Consider the following 22715-nt stretch of genomic DNA (forward strand, 5'->3'; position numbering starts at 1 on the left):
TGGGTAGAGTTGAGACAATGATCAGATCAGCCATGATTTTATTGAATGGCGGTGCAGACTTGATGGGCCAAATGGCCTACTCCTGCTCCTATTTCTTATGTTTTTATATGAAACGCTTTAAGGTTTATATATTCATGCAAATGAAGTTTGTTCAGTGTTAGTACAGTATTGTATTTTTTTTCCATTAAACTGTTTATTCTTAATGTAGGGGTATTAGTTAGGCATTGTAAGAGTCTCAAGTAACCGGAAAATACACTTATCTGGCACCTACCAATCTCAATAGATGCTGGATATAAGGAGTTCTACTGTACTCATTTATGGTGAGAGCAATGTGTTGTGAGGTGATGTGCTGGGCAATTCCATGCCCACCCATATGCCTTTGAAAGTCACCACCATTCACTCCCAGCTCTCATCAAACACTTCGATTACAGCAATTAACCTTCCTGAATGATAACTGTCCGCATGTGATGCTGAACAGAAGTTTCTAGACCGATGCCAGCAGATGTTAATAAGGGGTTGATAACATCTTTGTGGAGATAATAACCTGAATCATGAAGGAAAAGAAAGATCAGCGAATTATTATTTAACCCATTCACAATAAAGAGTTAGCAAACTGTGTTCCATGATACTTCTGATATGTGAATGTAAAATTTTCATTAATAATTCACCAGAATGTGATTGCAAACAGCAAAATCCACTTGGCTTCACTAAGCAAATGTGCAATTGAATTATTTCCATGGTTCAAGAATTCTAATCGACTCTCGCCAATTTTAGATGCATTGAGTCAATTCAAAAATACACAGTGATTTCTTTATGCTAATTTACAAAGAATATCTTCTGCAAACAAAATGCAGCAATGAATTACAAAACATCTCATAGATGAGGGATCAGGATAAAATAGAAAAATGTAACAAAGGAATTTTACAAGTGACATACCATTTGATGACAGGGATTTGCAAGTACCTTATTTGATTTCAGACGACCCAACAGAAAATCTGAAAGATCAAATGCTTATCCCAAATGATTTATTCTCTCAAATGAAAGGATTAATTCCCCTGTTATCTGGAATTCAAGTAACTGGCAACCTCAAGTAACCAACCAAAATAATAAATGAAAATTAATGGGTACAAAATACGAAAGTTTAAAATTGGCACTCCTTGCCATCAGTTCTCTATTCGCTCGACGTGCAGTGTCAATCAATCATAAAAATTACTTATCCGGCATCTACCAATCCCATTTACTAGGAGTTTTACTGTATAATGCACCACCAGCATTGCAAGAGCATCCTAAGGTACATCAAGAAATAAGGGGTCACTGGGATTTTCCTTTCCTCTGTTGACTGCGTTGCTTAAATAGAGGCTCAAAGAATTATTGAAGACCCTTTCCATCCAGCATACAGCATCTTTGGCCCACTGCGGTCATGAATGAGGTACAGAAGCATCAAAATCAGGACTGCAGGCTGGAAAAAATCTTCCTGCAGGCTGAGAGATTGAAGAACAGTATCCTGTATCTGAGCAAATCATCTCAAAATATTTATATTTGTTTATTTTAGTTTTATTTTTGTGTAGTTTTGTATTGTATGTGCACCATGGTCTGGAGAAACACAGTTTTGTCTGGTGGAATATGTACAGTCAGATGATAATGGACTTGAAATTGAAATATTTGACACTCGATTATAAAGTCAGCAACATCTCTGTTACTGGTGCTGACCCAAGCAGTGAGGGGAGTGGGGTCTTATTGCTCGGTCATCTTGATTTAAACAGACTGTAGAATGGAGCCAATAGTGGACCTTACATCGATATCCTTGGCAGAGAAGGAAACCACAGCAGCGGACAGCACTCTAGCTCAGTAGGTGAAGTCCTTGCACCAAGCCGTGGGCTACTGCCGGTTGGCTTCTGGGGAGGGGCATCAGGTCCAGAATCCGTGAAGGTGTTGATAGCTAGCAGGGGACAAAAGGTGTCTGGAACACTGACACCTTCCTAATACTTCAGTTTTCAGAACCAGGAGGTGAGGAAGTAAGACTTGGATGCCTCAAATTCAGGTTCACCCTCAGGACAGGAGGCTGTGCTGCTAGGAAAGTGACAGGGGAGCAGGAGGCAATGGCATCAGAGAAGGCAGTGACATGCATGAACCTTCAATATCTCCCTTTTGCTTCTCTTGTTGTTAAAACTGATAAGAACAAATACTACACTTGATCTTAGCATTAAATAGTGCCTTTACTGTGCAAACAAAGGAAAAATATTTTTGTATACAAATTAAATGGAATCTTGAAATGCTGAAAGAGTGAAGGCAAGATGGTGCAGTGTGTTTGAGTTTTTAGACAACACATGGATGAAGGAAAGAGGTTCTTTACTTTAAAGTTGTTGTAAACAGCACCATGAGGCATGCCATGAGGCTGCAAGCCTCCATTACAGATCTTGCATACAGACTCTCACTCTGTGTCAGCCCCTTGATGGCAGCCAAGTCTAATCAAATGGGAACTATAATCAAGTCCTTGTCAGTTGCCATGCAAGCATGATCACTACCATTACACAGCCGTAGAGCTGCTGCCTCATTCGTATCTGGGTTCCATTCTGATCATGGGTGTCGTTGGTGTGGATTGGCCAATTGTTCCTTTGAATGTGCTGGTTTAGAGAGTCATGGAGAGAGGAAGAAGTCCCTTCAGCCCAACGAGCTCACACCAACCAATGTGTCCCAGCCACACTCATGTCACCTGTTTGCATTTGGCCAATATTCCTCTAAACCTATCCTATGCACGTATCCGCCCAAATCTTTCTTAAACATTGCAATGGTATCCACCTCAGTTACCTACGCCATCCCTATAGGTTCCTCTGGTTTTCCATTCCCCTTCTCTGGTCATATGGCTCTATGAGGTCACCCAATCTATTCCTCTCACGATTTTGTTCACTCTTTTTAGATTTTTAAAAATAAATTTACATATACAGCACGGTAACAGGCCCTTTCAGCCCAGAAGCCTGTGCCATCCAATTACACCCAATTGACCTGCAGCTCCGGGTATGTTTTGAACAGTAGGAGGAAACTGGAAACCCTGGAAAAACCCACGCACACATGGGGGAGAATGTTCAAACTTCTTACAGACAGCGTAGGATTTGAACCCCAGTCCTGGTCACTGGAGCTGTAACATGTGGCGCTAACCACTACATTAACCGTGCTGCCCCCTTTGACAGGTGGCTATTTCTACCAGATACTCTAGTTTCTGCCTTTATCCCAAGATATGTTAGTAGCTTAACTGGCTCCTGGCGTGGGTGAGTGAAAGGAGCATGAAGGGGCGAGGGTGAAACTTGATGGTGAAGGAGATGATCAGGGCCAACCCTTCTTTCATTGCGGCTCTCTCGTGTGTAATTTCGCTCCTGTTCTACTTTACATGGCTGTGTGAATATTAGAATCAACCTGTTGCAATACTCACGGAAGAACCTTTATCACTGTATCAGGTATAATGTGATCAATAAACCTGAACAGAGAATCGGTTGCAGGGAAATAAATGGGGTGATTGGACGGATGGAGTCAGAGACTTTGGTGCTGAGTGGTGTTCTATTAAGTAAGAAAGCATAAGACCAAAGAATTAGATCACAAAGTTAAGGTTGAACTAGTTACAAAGGAGATAGCAGCTAATACACATCAGGCATGAGAGTTTTTGATGACCTCGAACTTTCAGTAGGCATCAGGGTGGCCAAATCCAACGTGGTTCAACAACGTGCGAGGTGCAGCAGGTCAGAGTGGGCTTTTGGCACAAAGTGGCAAAGGTGAGCAAAGTGCAGCATGGATAAAGGGTGCAGAGAAGCTTGCTTATTCTCAGGCAAGTGCTGAGAAAAGGAATAGAACCAGCGTGCCCCTTCCTCCCACTCTTCCCAGACACGATTTGTTTGAGAACTAAGAGAGAACAGATGCAACTTGAAATTAGCTGTGGAGATAGTATTGAATGCATATTATTTTTGGGATAAATTCTACAAGTCCACAGTCTCAACGTGAAACTCAACAGGTCAACGTAGGAATGTGATGAGCCATCCCAATTTTCCCTGTCATTTCATTGAAAAAAAACCCACAGAACGGATAATGCCTTCAATCAGGAATTCCAGTTTCTGCAACTGATTAAGCATTTGGCAAGTCTGACCTGATCATTGGAGATGATTTTCTGCCTGCTTGCCTTGCATTTACACTTGGTGAGGGAATATACGATGGAATGAAGTGACAGCAGGTTGTATCTCTGTGGTGATACGGCCACTACAGGGTGCAATCTCTGTACCTGCAGGAACACCACCTAAGGGCTGACTCCACCTGGCCGGCTGTCAATCAACTGACCTGAATAGACCTCCTAGGGGGGCTGACTCCACTTAGCCGGCTGTCAATCAGCCGACCTGAGCGGGCCCCTCCTGAGCCAGTCACAGGGGAGCCACTGAAGCATGAACTGGTGTTCAGACTTTAACCTGAATAAAGCCTGTTGTACAGTCTTTTGAGTTTTGTGCTTACTTCCTGCTACCTCAGCGCACTACAACCTCAACAATCTGCATGACAAGCAGCCTCAGTGGGGGAAGAAAGATAATTCCTCATGTCAAAACCCATTATCATCTTCGTCTTATCCCCCAACAACGCTGCTCGACCCTCTGAGTTCCTCCTGCAGACTGTGCTTTGCCTAAGATCCAGTATCTGCAGTCTCCTGTGTTTCCAGGCTGTATTTCAATGTTAAATGTGACTTTACACCTCTAAGCAGAGATTTCTTCATTGATTGCAGAAAAAAATACAAATACACGATCGTTTGGAATGGAGTGGCATTGTGGTGACATTACTGGGCTGCACATCCAGAACCTTGGACCATAATTTGGAGCTGTGAGCTCAAGTCCTACCGTGATATTTCCAATGACTTGCCACTGGAATAGGCAAGAAAGCAAACCAGCAGCTCTACTTCCTAGGAAACCCGAGGAAATTTGGTACGTCACCTGCATCCCTCAGTAACTTCTACAGGTGCGTCACTGAAAGCATCAGGTACGTCACTGAAAGCATTCTATCAGGGTGAATCACTGGATGTGACAGGAACTGCTCTGTCAGCACAGGGTTGTGAATGCAGCTCAGGCCCTCATGCATCTCTCCCTCTCCTCCATCAACTCCATCTATAACCCCTGCTGCCTTAGAAAAGACTCATCCTACCACCTGGCCACACTTTCTTCACACTCCTCCTGTTGGGACGAAGATTCGTAAGTATGAATACACAAGTACCACCAGATTCAAAGACAGTTTCTCTCCCACAGTTATCAGACTCTTGAATGGATGGAAAAACAGCCAAACTGCTGCTCTGTACAAACTGATATCTCTGCAAATCTAACTTTTGTTCTGTCTTACTTGTACAATGCATGAGGTATTTATTTACTTACATTATCACTGCATTTTGGTTCATGTGACTGAACTTGAACTTTATATGTTGGAAACTTTAGCTATCAAATTAAATTTGAATTGCAAACTGGTCTCAATAACGGTGACTATGAAATTGACAAAAAGGAAAAGTACATCTGGTTCACTCATTTTCCTTAATTTGGAAGTCTGCCTGTCTGTAACTCTTCCTGTAAAATTGATTGGCTCCTTACTGTCACAAATTTCAATGGCAATTGGGGATGGTCAATAAACTGCAGGCCTATTAGTGACACCCATGTTGTAAATTAAAAACTCACAACGTGCCATTACCATAAACATCTGCACCATGATCGTACACAGTATCCAGACAGGTTCCATCCCTTGTGTCCCAGACACGGATAGTGTAGTCCCAGCTCCCCGAAATCAGAAGGTATGGGACTTCTGTGTTCCATAGAAGACCTCGCACTGGTGCTTTGTGTCCGCTTAGAATATTGATGCAGGCATCCTGCGTATAGTCCCATATCCTGACAGTACTGTGGAGGAAATGTACTGTGCTGAAGGCTTATAACAAACACTACATTGGAAATAAAAATCCCAGAAACTCAATTAATCCTGATGAATCACAAAGTACAGGTTGAAAGTTGTATAGCCCTATATTTAATAAAACAAAAAAAGTGGAAATCTGAACGAAAAGATTGGAAATTCACAACAGAGTTCCAAAGTTTGAAAAGGAACAAAATAATCAGCTAATATCTCAAAAAAAGGGGTCAAACGTCCATTTCACTCCATGGACGCCGCCTGACCTGCTGATTCCCTCAACTTCATCAAAATGGCCGAGAAGATCACTGGGATCTCCCTATCCTCTATTAACAACATTCACTTAAATGGGACTCAAAGAATTATTGAGAACCCTTTCTACCCAGCACACAGTGACTTTGACCCATTTCCATCAAGACTGAAGTAGAGGAGCATCAGAACTGCAAACTGACAGGCTAGGAAATAGCTTATTCCTCCAGGCTGTGGGACTGATGAACAGTGTCCTGTTAAAATCAATTACTTATTATTATTCTAAAAAATATCTGTATATGGGATTACTATGTGCTGTGTCTGGTTGTGTACAAATGATAATAAACATAAGCTTAAACTCATCTGAATTTGCTTATGTTTTGACACCATTTTCCATTCAGTCTGATTGTTGCAATGGGGTCTCTGCTTGGAACAGTAATCTTAGCTTTTTTTAATGATGAAAAGTTGTGTGCCTTTCTTTCAACTTCACAACTGCATTTTTTGAATGACTGTCAAAAAGGCTGGGAATATTCAGCAGGTCAGACAACATCAGTTCCAATGAAAAGCTACGAGCCTGGAAACACTCACTCTGTTTCTCTGCACCGATGTTTACAACTTGCTAAGAATTTCTAATATTTTCTGCTTTTAATTCAGATTTCCAACACTTGCAATGCTTGGCTTTTCCCTCGGGCTGGTCATAGAATTGCACAAGCCTATTGTAGCTGGGGAAGTAACAGGTATGCAATTATTTTAATTTAATTTAAGCGCACAGCAAGGTAACAGAACCTTCCAGCCCACGAGCCCGTGCCACCCAAACACCCCAATTAACATATGCTTTGAAGGGCAGGAGGAAATCAGAGCACCTGGAGGAAACCCACACAGACATGAGGAGAACTCCTTACAGACAGAGCCGGATTTGAACGCCGTTCGCTGGGCTACTAACAGCTCTGCGAACCGAGCCATTGATTGATGAGCGCAACTTGTCATGCATGCTATTTGTAATTGGGATCTCAGGGATTATAATCTTTCTGTTTTTAAGAGGGCTGCCAAATCTGGTTGCTTTAAGTGTGACAATCAGCATAAAAAAAAAACTTCAGGGGTGAATTTCTACTGAGGGGACAAATTTAATTTTGGAAAGATCCCCATATTTTCCATGCTTTCTGGATTCTTCCACCACAGTTGTGGTGGCAGCATGTCACAAGAATTGCTGTGGAAATGTACTTCTTTACCATCCTAAAATTCTCAGTATTACAAAGGAAATCAATTGCAAACCCTTTCTCGTTCCATGCACTGCCAGCCTTCATTTCTGTTCATCTACTCTTTCTCCTGCTTCACGGCAAGTAACATCACAGAAAATTCACTTGCCACTCCCTCTGGCTCTGAAGGCTGATCTGCAGTTTTAATTAACTGCAGTTATGAATCCCTGCCATTGATCAATGGAACTTTCAACAGCCTGTGGGAAGGAGGAAATTGCAAGCAGCCTAAATTAAACATTTTTGGAAAACATTTTCAATTTCTCTCTATTCTCTCATCCAACAGCAAACTCATCAACAGAATGTTGGGAACTGTGCTTTGCCAATAAACCAGCCACTTTTGAAACACTCCTTGAAGATATAAATGATTGGAAATCTAAAGTTACCAAAGTAATGATCTCACAGAACCATTGGCTACCGAACCACAGGTACCTGTCATCAGAACCACTGCAGAGGATGCCTTCCCTCAGCGGAGACCACCTGACATGAAAGACTTTAGCAGTGTGTCCAGTGAAAATCTTCAGTGGTTGGTCGGAACTGGTTGCCAAGTAGTAAACCCGAACATTTTTGTCCTCGCAGCCAGTGGCAATCATATCTCTGGAAGGAAATGAAAATGTTAGGAATAAGGGAAAATTAGCACAAGTGTTGCTGTATGTTGAGAACAGACAATAATTTCATGTCATTTCTGAGCCCCTACTCTTGTTCTCTGCAACCCTTTGTTTCCCTCAATTGGAAAAGATCATTTGGGCAGGCACTTAAAAAGGCAAGACATGAAAGGATACAGACCTAATGCAGGCAAATGGGATTAGTGTGGATGGGTAAAATGGGAAAGGAGGGTTGAAGGGCCATTTTTGTGCGACATAACTTTAATATTCCTTCCATGAATCCATGGATTATGACCTTGTAAGTGCACAATGACTAAGCAGTCACAGCCCTGTGTGGGAGATAATTCCAAGAAACACTGTGCTCGAAAATATGCCATAAAATGAAGAAGTATTTTGAAAGTACAATGGTCCCCCCCTTATCTGCAATTTCATTTTCCACGGTTTCAGTTACCCGTGGTCAACCGCGGTCCAAATATATTAAATGGAAAATTCCAGAAATAAACAAATCATGTTTTAAATTGTGTGCCATCCTGAGTCTCATGAAGAAAGCTCTTGCCGTTCCACCCAGGAAGCGATTCATCCCTTTGTCCAGCATATCCACGCTGTATACGTTACCCACCCATTAGTCACATAGTAGCCATCTTGGTTATCAGATCGATATCACAATGCTTGTGTTCTAATAACCCTTATTACGGTTCATTACTATCTGTGGTTTCAGGCATCCGCTGGGGGTCTTGGAATATATCCCCCGTGGATGGGTGGGGTGGGGGTAACTACTGTACAGCAAAAAAGCAGTGACAGGTAAAGCAGTATCTGTGAAGGCAGAGAGATGATCAACATTTCAGGTTGTGACGCTGCACCAGGTCTGAGTTCCTCCAGCAGTCTCACTCCCTCCTCTAGAGTCTCCTGTCTCCCTCTCTTTTGAGACCACAGCTTTTTGGAGAACGTTATTTGCTCAAACTGTGGTAAAACATGCAATTGTGAGAGAATGGAATAAGCTACATTCACAAGTACTGAAGATGAACCGTGTACAAAATACGAGAAGGAATTCCACCAAATCTGTTCGAGCGATGTACTTCTCCTCACAGACACCAATCAGTGTTTTCCACAAGCCTCCACCACTCCGCCCCCCCCCCCCCCACCACCACCAGCCCTTGTTTTATGTGGCTTGAGTGAGGTTTACTTGCTTTTTGCTGATGGGAGATATCACTGATCCTGAGCTCATGGCTGCTAGCCTGATTTATTGAAAGGTAATTACAGATAGAAAATGGAAGGGATATTCTTTTTCCAGTGTCAGCTCAGCTTGAACACATGTAGAACTGAGTTAATCAACTGCATCAAATCTTTCCCTCCACTGCCTACTCATTTTTGTTTTGAATGGACTGGGCCTCAATGGTTAGGATGCTCTGTTCTCCTGATCGGGGATGATTCATTCTGCCCATTGTGTCCCTGAAATTTATCCTAAATTGGTATGTGATGAGCTTTTGCAAAATTCTGCACTCCCTTTGCAAAATTCAGTTCCGCTAGAGCACAGCAACATGTCCACAGGCTCAACTTGTTCGTGCCGAGCAATGTTCTTTAGTCCCAACTTGCCCATATTAGGCCCACGTCCCTCCAATCCCCTCCCATCCATTTCGTTATCCAGATGTTTCTTAAAGGATCCTAATGTACCTGCCTCTACCATTTTGTCTGGCAGGTCATTCCACATGCCCACCACTCTCTGAGTGAAGAATAGTCCTCTCGCTCCCCTTCTAAATCTCCCCACCCTCACCTTACACCCTCTCATCTTAAATTCTCCAATTCATTATTCACCTTATCTATACACCTTCAACAATCAAAAGGAAAAATGGCCTATTTTTTTTCCAATATCCCAAAATAAATCAACTCCCATAATCCTGGCAACTACTTTGTCAACCTTTTGCATACCCTTTCTGATTTTATAATACCCTTCCTATATCCCGGTGTCCAAGACTGCACCCAATATTCCAAGTGTGGCCTCACCTACATCTTGCTTAACTGCAACATTACGCCCCAACATTGTATTCAATGACCAATGAAGGCATGCATCTTAAACTCTCTCTTCGCTACTCTGTGCAGCAACTGTGAAGAGCAATGTATCTGCACCTCTAGGTCCCATTGCTTCATACCACTCTTTGGGCGGTTAGTTCAACAGAATAAGTGCGGGCCTGGTTCAATTTACCCAAATGCAGCACCTTGCCCTGCCTCAGTTGAGAGTTCTCCAGAAATATCCTGTGTCTACTCAGATACCGTATCTTCTTTGACATTTATCGCAACACCAACTTCTGCCCAACTTTCAGCTTAGATGAGTCCACTGAAATCAAAAATAACATTCAGTATGAAAGATGGAGGATGACATTTATGGACTATGTTTAAAAATGACTCACATTTTACAGTGATCAATGATTGGTCATCCAAAACTGTAAATAAATGGATAGTCCCATTGGAAAGATAGACTTACTTATTATTCTGGCTCCAATCACACCCAAAAACAGCAGCGGGATGCTTATATTTGTGGAGAACTTTCCCATCGATTGTTCGAATAATGCTGCAACGTACAATGAGCAAAGAGTAAATGGACAGTAGTACATGGGCAGGGAGCACAGCAGTCACCAGAGCATGACACTTCCTATCTCTCTCCATCAGTGTACCCCTCTACCCCCAACCCACCTCTGCTAGGGTACCAATGAAAGAGGCAGTATTTCATGGAACGATAGAACACCATGTCACAGAAGCAGGCCTTTCAGCCCCTCTTGTCCATGCCAAACTATTTTTCTGCCTCTTCCCACTAACCTGCACCCAGATCATATGCCTCCATATCCTTCCCATCCATGTACTTGTCCAATTTTTTTCTTAAATTTCAAAACTGAGCTTGTTCCACACTCCCACCACTCTCTTGTGTGAAGAAATTCCCCCTAATGTTCCCTTTAAACGTTTCCCCTTCTACCCTGAACTCTAGTCCTCTATCTCGCATAACCTCAGCGGACAAAGCCTGCTTGCACTGACTTCATCTATACTCATCATAATTTTGTGTATGAAGTTCGAGAAATAATATCGTCATCTAACTCGTCACATTGTAGTCTTCGTGATTCAACAATGAGTTGAAAATGACTCACAAGGACTGAAGAGCTTTGGTAGATGCGATACACTGCGACTTCATTCCCTGGAGCCAAAAAGGCTGACCTGACAGCAGTGTATAAAATTATAAGGAGCATAGAAAGGGTAGATAGTCACAATTTTTTTTTCCCCAGGGTCAGGTGTAATGGAAGATTTAAACCGTGTTTCTTACTTTTGCAGCCTTTCCTTCTGCAAGGCTGAGAACCTGCTTGTTGTTTATAACTTTTACAATCTTTGCTTCTGGAAAGCTGAGAACCTGCTTGTTGTTTATAACTTTTACAATCTTTGCTTCTGCAAGGCTGAGAACCTGCTTGTTGTTTATAACTTTTACAATCTTTGCTTCTGCAAGGCTGAGAACCTGCTTGTTGTTTTTTTTAGAATCAGAAGACATAATCTAAATTTACACTATATGGGGCCCAGGGATGCATATGAATCAGTAGACATTATCCAACTTCCACCATGAGGCCCAGAGATGCAGTTGTCTTTTGTGGGTCGCAGACTGTCAGGAGTCCTTGAAGATAATTAAATCATTTGTTCAAAAAGATAAGATCTGAAGTAAACAACTTTTGGGTAATATAAGCCATGGTCCCACTGCTGAAGTTTGAGACTCTCCAAGAGGTGGCAACATCTCTCAGCAAGAAGAAGAACTGCAAGATTCCAACCAACGTCCCAGTCCGGGGAGATGGAGAAGCTGCTACCGGTGCCCATATAACCTACTACAAGTGTGCAGTCATCGCCTCGCTTTGGCAGTTGGGACCAGTCCAGTCATTGACAAGTATAATTGGGAAGGGCTTGCATGTTGTAGTGTGAATTCAGCTTTAGATATAGTAATAAAGACTTGTATAAACTGAACTGCTCTTGGTGCGTGTGTGTCTATTTTCTTTCTCAAACACTGTGACCAATCTAAAACAAACAAAATGAGAGGTATAAGTTTACCCAAGACATAAGGGAGTTTAAAACAAGAGGCTTTTGGTTTAAGGTGAGATGGGTAAGATTTAATTGGGATTTGAGGTTGATGGATATATGGAATGACCTGCCAGAAGAAATGGTAGAGATGAGCATAATTACAATGTTTGAGAGACATTTTGACGGGTACATGGAAAGCTTCGGTGTTATATGCGCCAAACGTGGGCAAATGGGACAAGCTGAGATTGCCATCTCAGTTGGCATGGATGGATTGGGCGACTATTCCATTACTCCACCTGCTTAGACCTTTCCTGGGCTCACATTATTATTCATTTGTCTTTTTCCACTCTAATCTCAGACATAATCCCTACCACCTGTATCAATTAGTTTCTCTTGGACTCCCTCTTACCACAAACAATCCCTTTTGCTCCCTCTGCCTCCCTACCTTATCTCTACAAATCATTACCAACTTCATTCAGACCTGATGAAAAGTTGAAATGTCAACTCCATTTCTCTTTCTGTGGAGTACGTCCAGAATTTTCTGTTATGGTTTCAGGGAGCCAGCAAGGTTTTGTGTACAGTGGGTCACTTGTTATGAATCAGTTGAGCTCTTTTATTTAAAAAAAATATCTTATTTATAATTTTTCCAAACTCAGACAGTTCCAGTAATTCACAGAACAAAAAATCACATTCATGAAATACATTTATATTTCTTATGCTGAGTCTGGTTTTATTTCCCCCCTCCCCAAACAGAAAACGAAAAGAAAACACATTAACCATTTAAATAAAGAAAATTAACTTACATGAAAAGGCAAAAATGCTTATTTAACACAAAAAAAACAAGACGCTACAAACCAAAGACAAGTAACAAATTAAAAAGGAACAAGAGAAGAAAAACACATTAACCACAGGGTATGTCGGACCTCACTGCCCATACTCCAGGACTCTTACATTCAACTCGACTAAGCCTGATTGGATCAGTTGAGTTCTTAACTGATCCAACAGATAAAGAATAATCCAGCGGGACATTATCACTTTGCCCACGGTTCATACATCATTGTACCAACCTTTGAAATATCTTGATCCCTAATCCTAGTGCAAACCTGATTAATGGAGAAGTGACTCATTTTCACCGGTGGAGAAATTGTGAGGGAAGGGAACTTTACTCAACAGATCCCATATGACATGTTAGGTTTTACATTGTGCTCCAGGTGACGGGATTCTGATTTTGCTACTCTTTCTCTCAGTCCTCATTGAACTAAAACAAAAATCTTCTCAAAGGCTGAATTATTCTGCCAAAAGTCACAAGTTGTTTTTTTGGCACAGGTCATTTGGACCATTATTCCTTTCCTATGGTTTTGTAAATTATTCCCTTAAGTCCTTATCTAATTCTATTTTGAAGCTCCAGATAGATTTTTCATTCCTTACCCTCTGATTAAAAACATTTTTCCAGACATCCCCTTGTATCTTTTGCTTAGCAAAAGGATGAAAGGGGAAAAGTTTAAAGGGGAACTTCTTCATACAAGAGAGTGATGGAGTGTGGAACAAACTCAGTTTTGAAATTTAAGAAAAAAATTGGATAAGTACCTGACCTGGATGGGAGGGATATGGAGGCCATTCACCTTAAAGCCAGTGTTCCTGCTCCATTGGAACTTCCTTGTCACCATTTCCCCACCAATTGAAATGAACAACCAGTTCTTTTTCCCTCAGGTGCTTCCTCCAACTACTCCCTATGGCTGTGAGTTCCACATTCCAGCCAGTCTCCAAGAATTTCTTAATGTACATATGAATGAAGCATCCTTGTTCCAATGTTTTGATCTCCCACAGATATGTGAACATCCTCTCTAAATCCACATTTTGAATCCTTTTCAGAATTGGAAAGATATTTAACCCTCAGTCTTCTTCCTTCTTGCCTTTACTTTATTGAAATCTACAGCCCCCCCCCCCCCCCGCCCTTTGTACTACCATCCACATTACGAATTTCTCCATTATTATTACATCCTTTCTGGCCATATTTGGTCATTGAGAATATGGGTTGGGATTCTTCAAAAAATATTCCCTCATTTTCTTGAAATAGAGACGGAGGAGGGAAGGAAGGGCAGATGCTTGGATACCATTGGGCTTTTACAGATGGGTAAAGTTGGAAAAAGGACAATGACAGGAATAATAAATATGCTGTTATCCAAAGAGGAAAAACTAAATAACTCCAGTCAATTTTAAAAGAAGGCCAATTTGAATCAATGTTTATTTTCTCGCCCTTAAATCACATTTCATCAATTTGAATATTCAGCTTTGCACAAAATTAAGGCTACGAGGCCAGATAATTTATCAATGGCACAATGTCACGAAGAGGAATTGATTGTGTGAACGCAGAGCCTTTTGCCGGAAAAGGGGAAATTGGTGGCCAGTGCACCCTCTAAGCTGTGCACGCGTACACTTGCACAAACATACAGTGTGCACGCGCACACGTGCACAAATGCGAAGGCACTGATTTACTTTGAGCGTGCGCACATGCACAGTTTATGGGGAACACTGCTGGTCAGAAGGGAGAGATTTAACAGGAACCTGATGGGCAACATTTTAACACGGAGGGTAGCGGGTGCCAGAGGAGGTGGTTGAGGCAGGTACTATTGCAACAGTTCAAAAGAACTGGAGGGATATATGGATAGGCTATATTTACAGAAATTTAGGCCAATCACGGGCAGGTGCGACTTGTGTGAGTGGGACATTTGGTTAGCATGGACAAGTTGGGCTAAAGGGCCTGTTTCTATGCTGCTTGGCTCTCTGACTTTATGTCAGGACATCAAAAGTAAATATGCCTGAATCAATAAAATGTAGCTGCTTTAATTCATGGACTTCATTCGGCTGTAACATTACGTGCGTAACCAACATAATTGAAAAATATCTCCGGCCTTTTGTTGAGCTACCGCAGAGCACACATTAGCAAATTCTAATCATTAATAATGAAAGAATATGTACACTGGATCTCTTTGGACAAAACAAGGTTTAGGAGGTTGCCTAATGGAAATTATGATGAGATTAGATACAGAGAAGATGTTTACACTGGTGTGAGGAGCATAACTGGAGGCCATCAATATAGATAGTTATCAAGTAATCCAGTAAGGAATTCAAAAGAATTTTATTCACACAAGAATTAGTGAGAATATGGAACTCACAACCATAGAAAATGGTTGAAGTGAATGACTGCAGATGCACTTAGATGCATGGATAGGTCGGTTAAGACCATAAGACATAAGAGAAGAAAAGGTTATTGAACCCATCGAGTCAGTCTACCATTTAATTATGAGCTAATCCATTTTCCTACTCAACCCCATTGCATACACTTCTCCCCATAACTTTTGATGCCCTGGCTAATGAAGACCTATCAATTTCTACCTTAAATAGACCTAAAGAACTAGCCTCCACAACTGCCTGTGGCAACAAATTCCACAGAATGACCACCCTCTGGCTGAAGAAATTCTCATGCATCTCTGTTCTAAGCGAATGCACTTCAATCCTGAACTGGTGCCCTCCAGTAGTTGTTTCCCAGAGACTAGGTCAGTGGCTCTCCACCTTTCTTTCCACTCACATCCCATTTTAAATAATCCCTGTGCCATTGGTGCTCGGTGATTGGTAAGGGATTGCTTAAGGTGGGATGTGAGTGGGAGGCGAAGGTTGAGAACCACTGCTCTCGACCCAACTGTTACTGAAATATTTTGCTTGAGAAAAATTGTCATTGGTCCATTTCCTTTGGAGTTCTGAAACCGAGCACATAACGAATCAATTAGGCGTGATTAAAACAGTGGCTTTCAAACTTTTTCTTTTCACCCACATCCCACCTTAAGAAAGTCTTTACTTAAAGGGATATGCGAGTGGAAAGAAAAAGGTTGAGAACCACTGACCTAGTCTCTGGGAAACAACTACTGTTTCAACATTCATCATGTTTCATTTAGATCCTCCCTCATTTTCTAAATTCAAACGAACGCAGGCCAAAAACCATCAAATGATTTTCATATGATAAACTTCACTCCTGGAATCACCCGAGTGTAGCCTCCACTGAACCCTCTCCAACTTGAGCACATCTTCAGAACGAGGGAAGGTAGAAGACAACAGATGATCATGGTGATAGATCAGGAAGGAAACTGGAGTGGAGGATAAACTGCTTCAGCATGGTCTGGTTGGGCCGAATGGACTACCGTAGATCCTGTGAATCCTACCAAGTCCACTTCCAACACATGGATGTCTGCACTCTCTGTCTTTCTTCTACTGATTATTCATTCTCTTGCTCATTCATTAAGTGTGAGCAGTGATTGAAACACCACTTACCAGAAGCCGTCACCACTACATGTTGCGATTCTTTTGGAATCTTTGTGGCTCCAAGCAATGCAGAAGATACCATTTTTTCCATGCTTTAAGGAATAACAGAAAGCACTGATCACAAGAACCATTTCAACATTGAAACAAAACTGAGCGCATTCCCCATCCGTGAAATTGACCTCAAGTTGTCTGACAGCTGGGACAGCATCATTAAAACCAATGTGATCCTCAAAGCTCATTGTTCTCTTTGTAAGATGCAGAGATCCTGAAGAGGTCTCCATCCACTGTCCATCTCTAATTTCACTTCAGAGCCTGCCGGAGGGCATGCAAGTGTTGGAGTTAAAGGTAGTCCAGTGAAACACGGAAGTCTACAGACACTGTGATTGTTGTAAGAACACAAAAGTGCTGAAGGAACTCTGCATCTCACACAATGTCCATACCTTGAAGAAGGACTCAGGCCCAAAACCTTGCTTATATTTCTTTACCTCCTATGGATGCTGAGTTTCTCCAGCATGCAGTGTGTTTTTAAATGTAGTCCAGGCTGAGTAAAGTGGGCTCATCTCCATTTCCAAAGGACATCAGGGAAACAGAGTGCTTTTTAAAGACCATCCCTAGGTAATTTCATGTTTTATCAGCACTGATCCTTGTTTTTCCCCTCAGATGTTACGTAATGGCATGAATTTAAATTCCCCAGTTGCCCCAGTAATTTGAATGATCAATCGTGAAACCCTCTGCCAAATAATTTGAGAACTTTAACCCAAGAGAGCTGTGAAGGCAGCTCACACCATCACAAAAAACCTCCCTCCCTGCCAACGACCACGGCTATGCTTCACAGTGCCTTGAAAGATCAGCCAGCATTATTCAAGGTCTTATCCCATCCCATCCGCACTCTCTCCATCAGGAAGAAAATTCGCGAGTGTGTGAAGTCTCACAGGTTCAAGGAGTGTTTCTTTCCCACTGCTATTAGACCTTGAACAAATCTCACTTTTTTTTTTGTTTGGGCACCTGCCACCATTTTTCCATACTTTGATAAAGGGCTCAAGCCCAAAACATTGGTTGTATACCTTTATCTTTGCTATTTAAAGTACACTATTTGACCTGTTGCATTTCTCTACTTTGTCAAATAATGTTTCGCTTGCTCCAATTGACCTAATTGTGGCTCTGTATTCTGCACTGTTTTATTTATTGTACTTAGGTATGGCTTAACTTGCTGAATAGCGCACAAAACAAACCTAAAATGTGGGTTGGTACTCATGACAATATAAAGTAAAATCCCTTTTATCCCAAATTCAAGCAACCGGTAAAAAGCATAGCGGAATTTTAACATACGGAAGTATGTACTATTATTCAACTTAGTAAACATTTGCAAAGGGAACAGATAAAACCAAGGAAATTACCTCATTGAATCGAGTAATCGTTTTTCCTTTAATCACATCGCATATGAAAACTCCATTGCGTGAAGTTGCACCCGCGATGCAGTTTAGGTCACCTTAAAATGAAAAGGAAATTCATATGTTATTGTGAAACACACTCAGTCAACTTTAAAATATATCTTAAGGCCTTAAAAAGATTAAAAATGAATGAGAGTTGACAGAAGTAGCTCCTTGAAAGTGCCAGCCTATTTTTAGTCTTGCATCTGACAGTGTTGAAATGTGTTAAAGTAGAATCAAATGTAGAGTGGCAGTAAATATTCCATTGTATGTATCGATAATTCAGCAAGGCAAAAGCTGATTGTGAAGAACAACAACATCTCCACATTTAGCAAAGACAGTTATAGACTATTAGCCTTTGGGTAAGGGACACAAGCCGGTATAATTAATCCTAAGAAACATCATAACTCTTTAAACTCTGTATCCTGGATTTCCAGGACTACAAACAAGATAGATGTACAGCACAGTATCGGGCCATTTAAGCCCACGAGCCCGTGCCGTCTCATTACACCCAACTGACCTACAAGCCCCGGTATGCTTTGAATGGTGGGAGGAAACTGGAACCCCCAGGGAAGACCCATGCAGATATGGGGAGAATGTACAAACTCATTAAAGACAGCGCTCCGTCTGAATGCTGGCGCTGTAACGGAGTTGCAGAAGCCACTACACTAAGCTAATGTATTTTGTGACCTGAATTTCAGGTATTACCAACAATATTCCATGTCTCAGTTTACCAGGATCGGTTTTGTATTGGTGTTCACACTGTATTGGTTTAATCATGAACCCAGACTGGAGTATATATTAGGAAAGGTTCAAAATGGCCAGAGTCCAAAGGTTTAAGAAACAGGTACTTACTATATATTGGAAAAGTCTGTTTGAATGCTCTGGAAAGCTAGAAATTTGTCTGTGTAAATATGCAACTTGTGAGCTAAGCGGCAGAATCCCTTGTGGTGAGATATCTTGCTGTAACAGAGTTCTCACGTTTTGCAAAACAACAAAAAAGCATTTTTGCAGCTGTATTTGCCTTCATTTGTCAAGTATTTTGAGGCCCACTTTACCAGCAATGCAGTCAGGAAAGAGACAGAGACAGAGCTTGGCTGGTGTTAGGATAGACCAGAACCACTGTGCTTAACACAAAAATGCTGGAAAAACTCATTTGATCAGACAACTCAAGACTGCAGATACTGCAGTTGAATGCAGTATATAAAAGTGCTGGAGAAACTCAGCATGACCTGCTCAGTTTCTCCAGCACGTTTGGGGTCACACACCATCTGTGGAAAGATTATAAAGCCCACATTTCAGCTCTGCAACCACTTGTCACAACCTACAGACCCAAAACATTGACCGTTTCTCTTACCACGAATGCTCCGTGATCTGCGGAGTTTTTCCTACCGTTGGGCGCCAATAAGGACTCAGACAAAGACTGAGGGGAACAGGAGGCTTTATTGTACTAGCGACTGCTGGCCCGGATCCAAGGCTAGGCATGAGTGGGAAGGAGAGGGGACTCGACCTTTATGGCCGGGGTCACATGTGTAGGACTAAGGGAGGAGCCAAAGTAAAAGAACATGTGGAGGGAGGGCCAGCCAGCACATACAATCATTTTGTGGGGGTTTTTTTTCATGTTAGATCTCCAGCATTTGAAGCTTTGTTTGGCTTCAGTGTGTAATATAATGAATGAAGTAGATTATTTCAATATTGATACAAATTCACCTTTGTCATTCTGACGATGGATGGAATGGAGGACAGGTTTTATAAGTGTTTGATCTAAAGATGCAGCATAACATGAAGTCATCAGCCCAGTATTACAGGGATAGCTCTTTGAATGAACAATTCCCACTCCCATTCCCCTCCATTTCTCTTTAATACTGGCCATTCCCTTTCAACTTTCCCACTCCTGATGTAGGAGTTTGTCCATTTTCCTCCATGGATACTGCTTGATCCAGGATTTAATTGGTACTATTCATACTCTTGTATTAAATTTGAGATCAGACCCCATGAAAAGATTCGCCAAACATGGGAATTGGAACCTTCAACTAACATTATCTCCTGAAATATGGGGAAGAATTACTAGACTAGTTAATATTTCTTCACTTTGTGCACATCATTCTTTAATACACTTTAAAATAGTTCACAGAGCTTATATGTCTAAAGATAAACTAATTAGCATCTTCCTAATACGAGCTCTACTTGTGACAAATGCAATACTGATGCAGCTTTATTGACTCATATGCTTTGGTCATGTCCTGCATTAGAAACATTTTGGGAAGACACAGTACAATTCTGATTATCTGAAATGACCAGGATCTGGCCTCTATTGGATAAATGCATTTTTTGGAGAACTGGTCATAAAAAAAACAGCCCAATAGCAACAGCAAATAGTGTTAAACAACAACAAACGACAAGGGAAGTCTTTGTAAGCATTAAAATAATGTTTCATTCTCACCAAATTAAAATGCAGGCTGCCGCTAATCACCGAGACCATCAAATCGCAGCTGACCCCCAACACGTACACACCTCTGCTGCTGATCCTGGGGGTGGGGTGGGCGGGGGGGGGGGGTGAAGGTCTTCCTGGCTAGTGAAACACTCACTGGCAAGTTGGTGGGCTCCTGTCTTCCTGGTCTCTGAAGCTCCTGACCTCTGAGTCCCAATTTCGAATCCTTCCCTAGGCCTATCGCACACGCAAGGAAGTAGGCTGAGGGGAGGATTCGGAGTCGGCGTTGGCGTCCGGTGTGCCGAGGATAGGAGGTGAGAAGAGAAAACGCCACTGAGCCCGAGGTCTCGATCTCCTAGATAACGCCGGGACAAGGGATTATTTCGACCGCTTGTGGCTGGGAGACAGTGGTGTGCGGTTTGAGAGGGAGAGTTGGAAAAAAAGTCAATAGAGGAAGGTAAAGGAAAAATGGAAAGAGAGAGGGGAGGGAGTTACCTGAAACAGGGACCATCGTCGTTCTAATTTCTTGCCGAGTTAATTTTTTTTTCAACTTTTGAGGCTGATTTGGCTCTGAAAATATTTCAGATAAATGAGGATTTTTGACGTTTCCAATATCCTCATTTATCCAAAACTTAATTTTTTCTCGGATAAGTAAGGATTTCAGAGAATCTGATTTTGGATAATCTGAGTTGAACTGTATTTTAAAATCTCCATCAATGATACTGGTTATTTAATTACAACTTGTCCGTGAAGTACTCTTTGCAGACGATGCCGCTTTAGTTGCCCATTCAGAGCCAGCTCTTCAGCGCTTGACGTCCTGCTTTGCAGAAACTGCCAAAATGTTTGGCCTGGAAGTCAGCCTGAAGAAAACTGAGGTCCTCCATCAGCCAGCTCCCCACCATGACTACCAGCCCCCCCACATCTCCATCGGGCACACAAAACTCAAAATGGTCAACCAGTTTACCTATCTCGGCTGCACCATTTCATCAGATGCAAGGATCGACAATGAGATAGACAACAGACTCGTCAAGGCGAATAGCGCCTTTGGAAGACTACACAAAAGAGTCTGGAAAAACAACCAACTGAAAAACCTCACAAAGATAAGCGTATACAGAGCCGTTGTCATACCCACACTCCTGTTCGGCTCCGAATCATGGGTCCTCTACCGGCATCACCTACGGCTCCTAGAACGCTTCCACCAGCGTTGTCTCCGCTCCATCCTCAACATCCATTGGAGCGATTTCATCCCTAACGTCGAAGTACTCGAGATGGCAGAGGTCGACAGCATCGAGTCCACGCTGCTGAAGATCCAGCTGCGCTGGATGGGTCACGTCTCCAGAATGGAGGACCATCGCCTTCCCAAGATCGTGTTATATGGCGAGCTCTCCACTGGCCACCGTGACAGAGGTGCACCAACGAAAAGGTACAAGGACTGCCTAAAGAAATCTCTTGGTGCCTGCCACATTGACCACCGCCAGTGGGCTGATAACGCCTCAATCCGTGCATCTTGGTGCCTCACAGTTTGGCGGGCAGCAACCTCCTTTGAAGAAGACCGCAGAGCCCACCTCACTGACAAAAGGCAAAGGAGGAAAAACCCAACACCCAACCCCAACCAACCAATTTTCCCCTGCAACCGCTGCAACCGTGTCTGCCTGTCCCGCATCGGACTTGTCAGCCACAAACGAGCCTGCAGCTGACATGGACTTTTTACCCCCTCCATAAATCTTCGTCCGCGAAGCCAAGCCAAAGAAAAACCCTATAACTGCTCTTTTTGGAATTACAGATGTAGGTTGTCTACATATCGAGTTACACTATCAGCTAGTAGAGCCATTTTACTGAAAAGGAAAGACTCTGATTCTCCGACATTATTTCAATGGCGGTCTCATGTTATGTCTTTCTTAAATCTAGAAAAAGATCAGAAGTCGTACTTCAGATACAACTAGTAAATTTGAAGCAACATGGAAACCATTTATTGATTACTTTCATGGGCTAAAACTGGTGTTATTCTATGAATTAACTCTTCCTTTCCAAACGTAATATAATTCTTGGTGTTTTTGTTATCTGTAGGAGTGATGTTTTAAACTATTCGACAGATCCTCGGGATAGGCCGCTCAGTTGGGTTTTCTTTGTTGTTTTTTTTTAAATTATATCTTCTTTTTAGTCGATCAGTTGGATTTTTTTCTATATATAATATCACAATTATTTCTTTATCTCTGTTTTCTTTGTTAGGAGAATTATTTCTAATATGTCACATTTTCACTGAAATTTACATGATACATACTATGTAGACTTGGACAGACCATTTTAATTGTGTTATTTCTATTCTCCTTATGCTACACAAAAGAGTCTGGAAAAACAACCAACCGAAAAACCTCACAAAGATTAGCGTATACAGAGCCGTTGTCATACCCACACTCCTGTTCGTCTCCGAATCATGGGTCCTCTACTGGCATCACCTACGGCTCCTAGAACGTTTCCACCAGCGTTG

The 22715-nt window shown here is 42.0% G+C and overlaps 1 protein-coding gene across 1 annotated transcript in view; it reads right to left on the reverse strand.

Moving 5' to 3' along the window:
• wdr17 (WD repeat domain 17) overlaps nt 1-22715 on the reverse strand; it is a 144205-nt gene that overhangs the window by 96258 nt on the left and 25232 nt on the right. Inside the window, exons 8-12 of the mRNA XM_069940891.1 lie at nt 17764-17855; nt 16376-16458; nt 10488-10574; nt 7836-8000; nt 5695-5897 (exon numbers count right to left, since the gene is read on the reverse strand). Coding sequence (XP_069796992.1) covers nt 5695-5897; nt 7836-8000; nt 10488-10574; nt 16376-16458; nt 17764-17855 — 630 coding nt within the window. The remainder of the gene's footprint in view (nt 1-5694; nt 5898-7835; nt 8001-10487; nt 10575-16375; nt 16459-17763; nt 17856-22715) is intronic.

This window comes from Narcine bancroftii, chromosome 1, assembly GCF_036971445.1.
Source record: "Narcine bancroftii isolate sNarBan1 chromosome 1, sNarBan1.hap1, whole genome shotgun sequence".
Classification (NCBI taxonomy): domain Eukaryota; kingdom Metazoa; phylum Chordata; class Chondrichthyes; order Torpediniformes; family Narcinidae; genus Narcine; species Narcine bancroftii.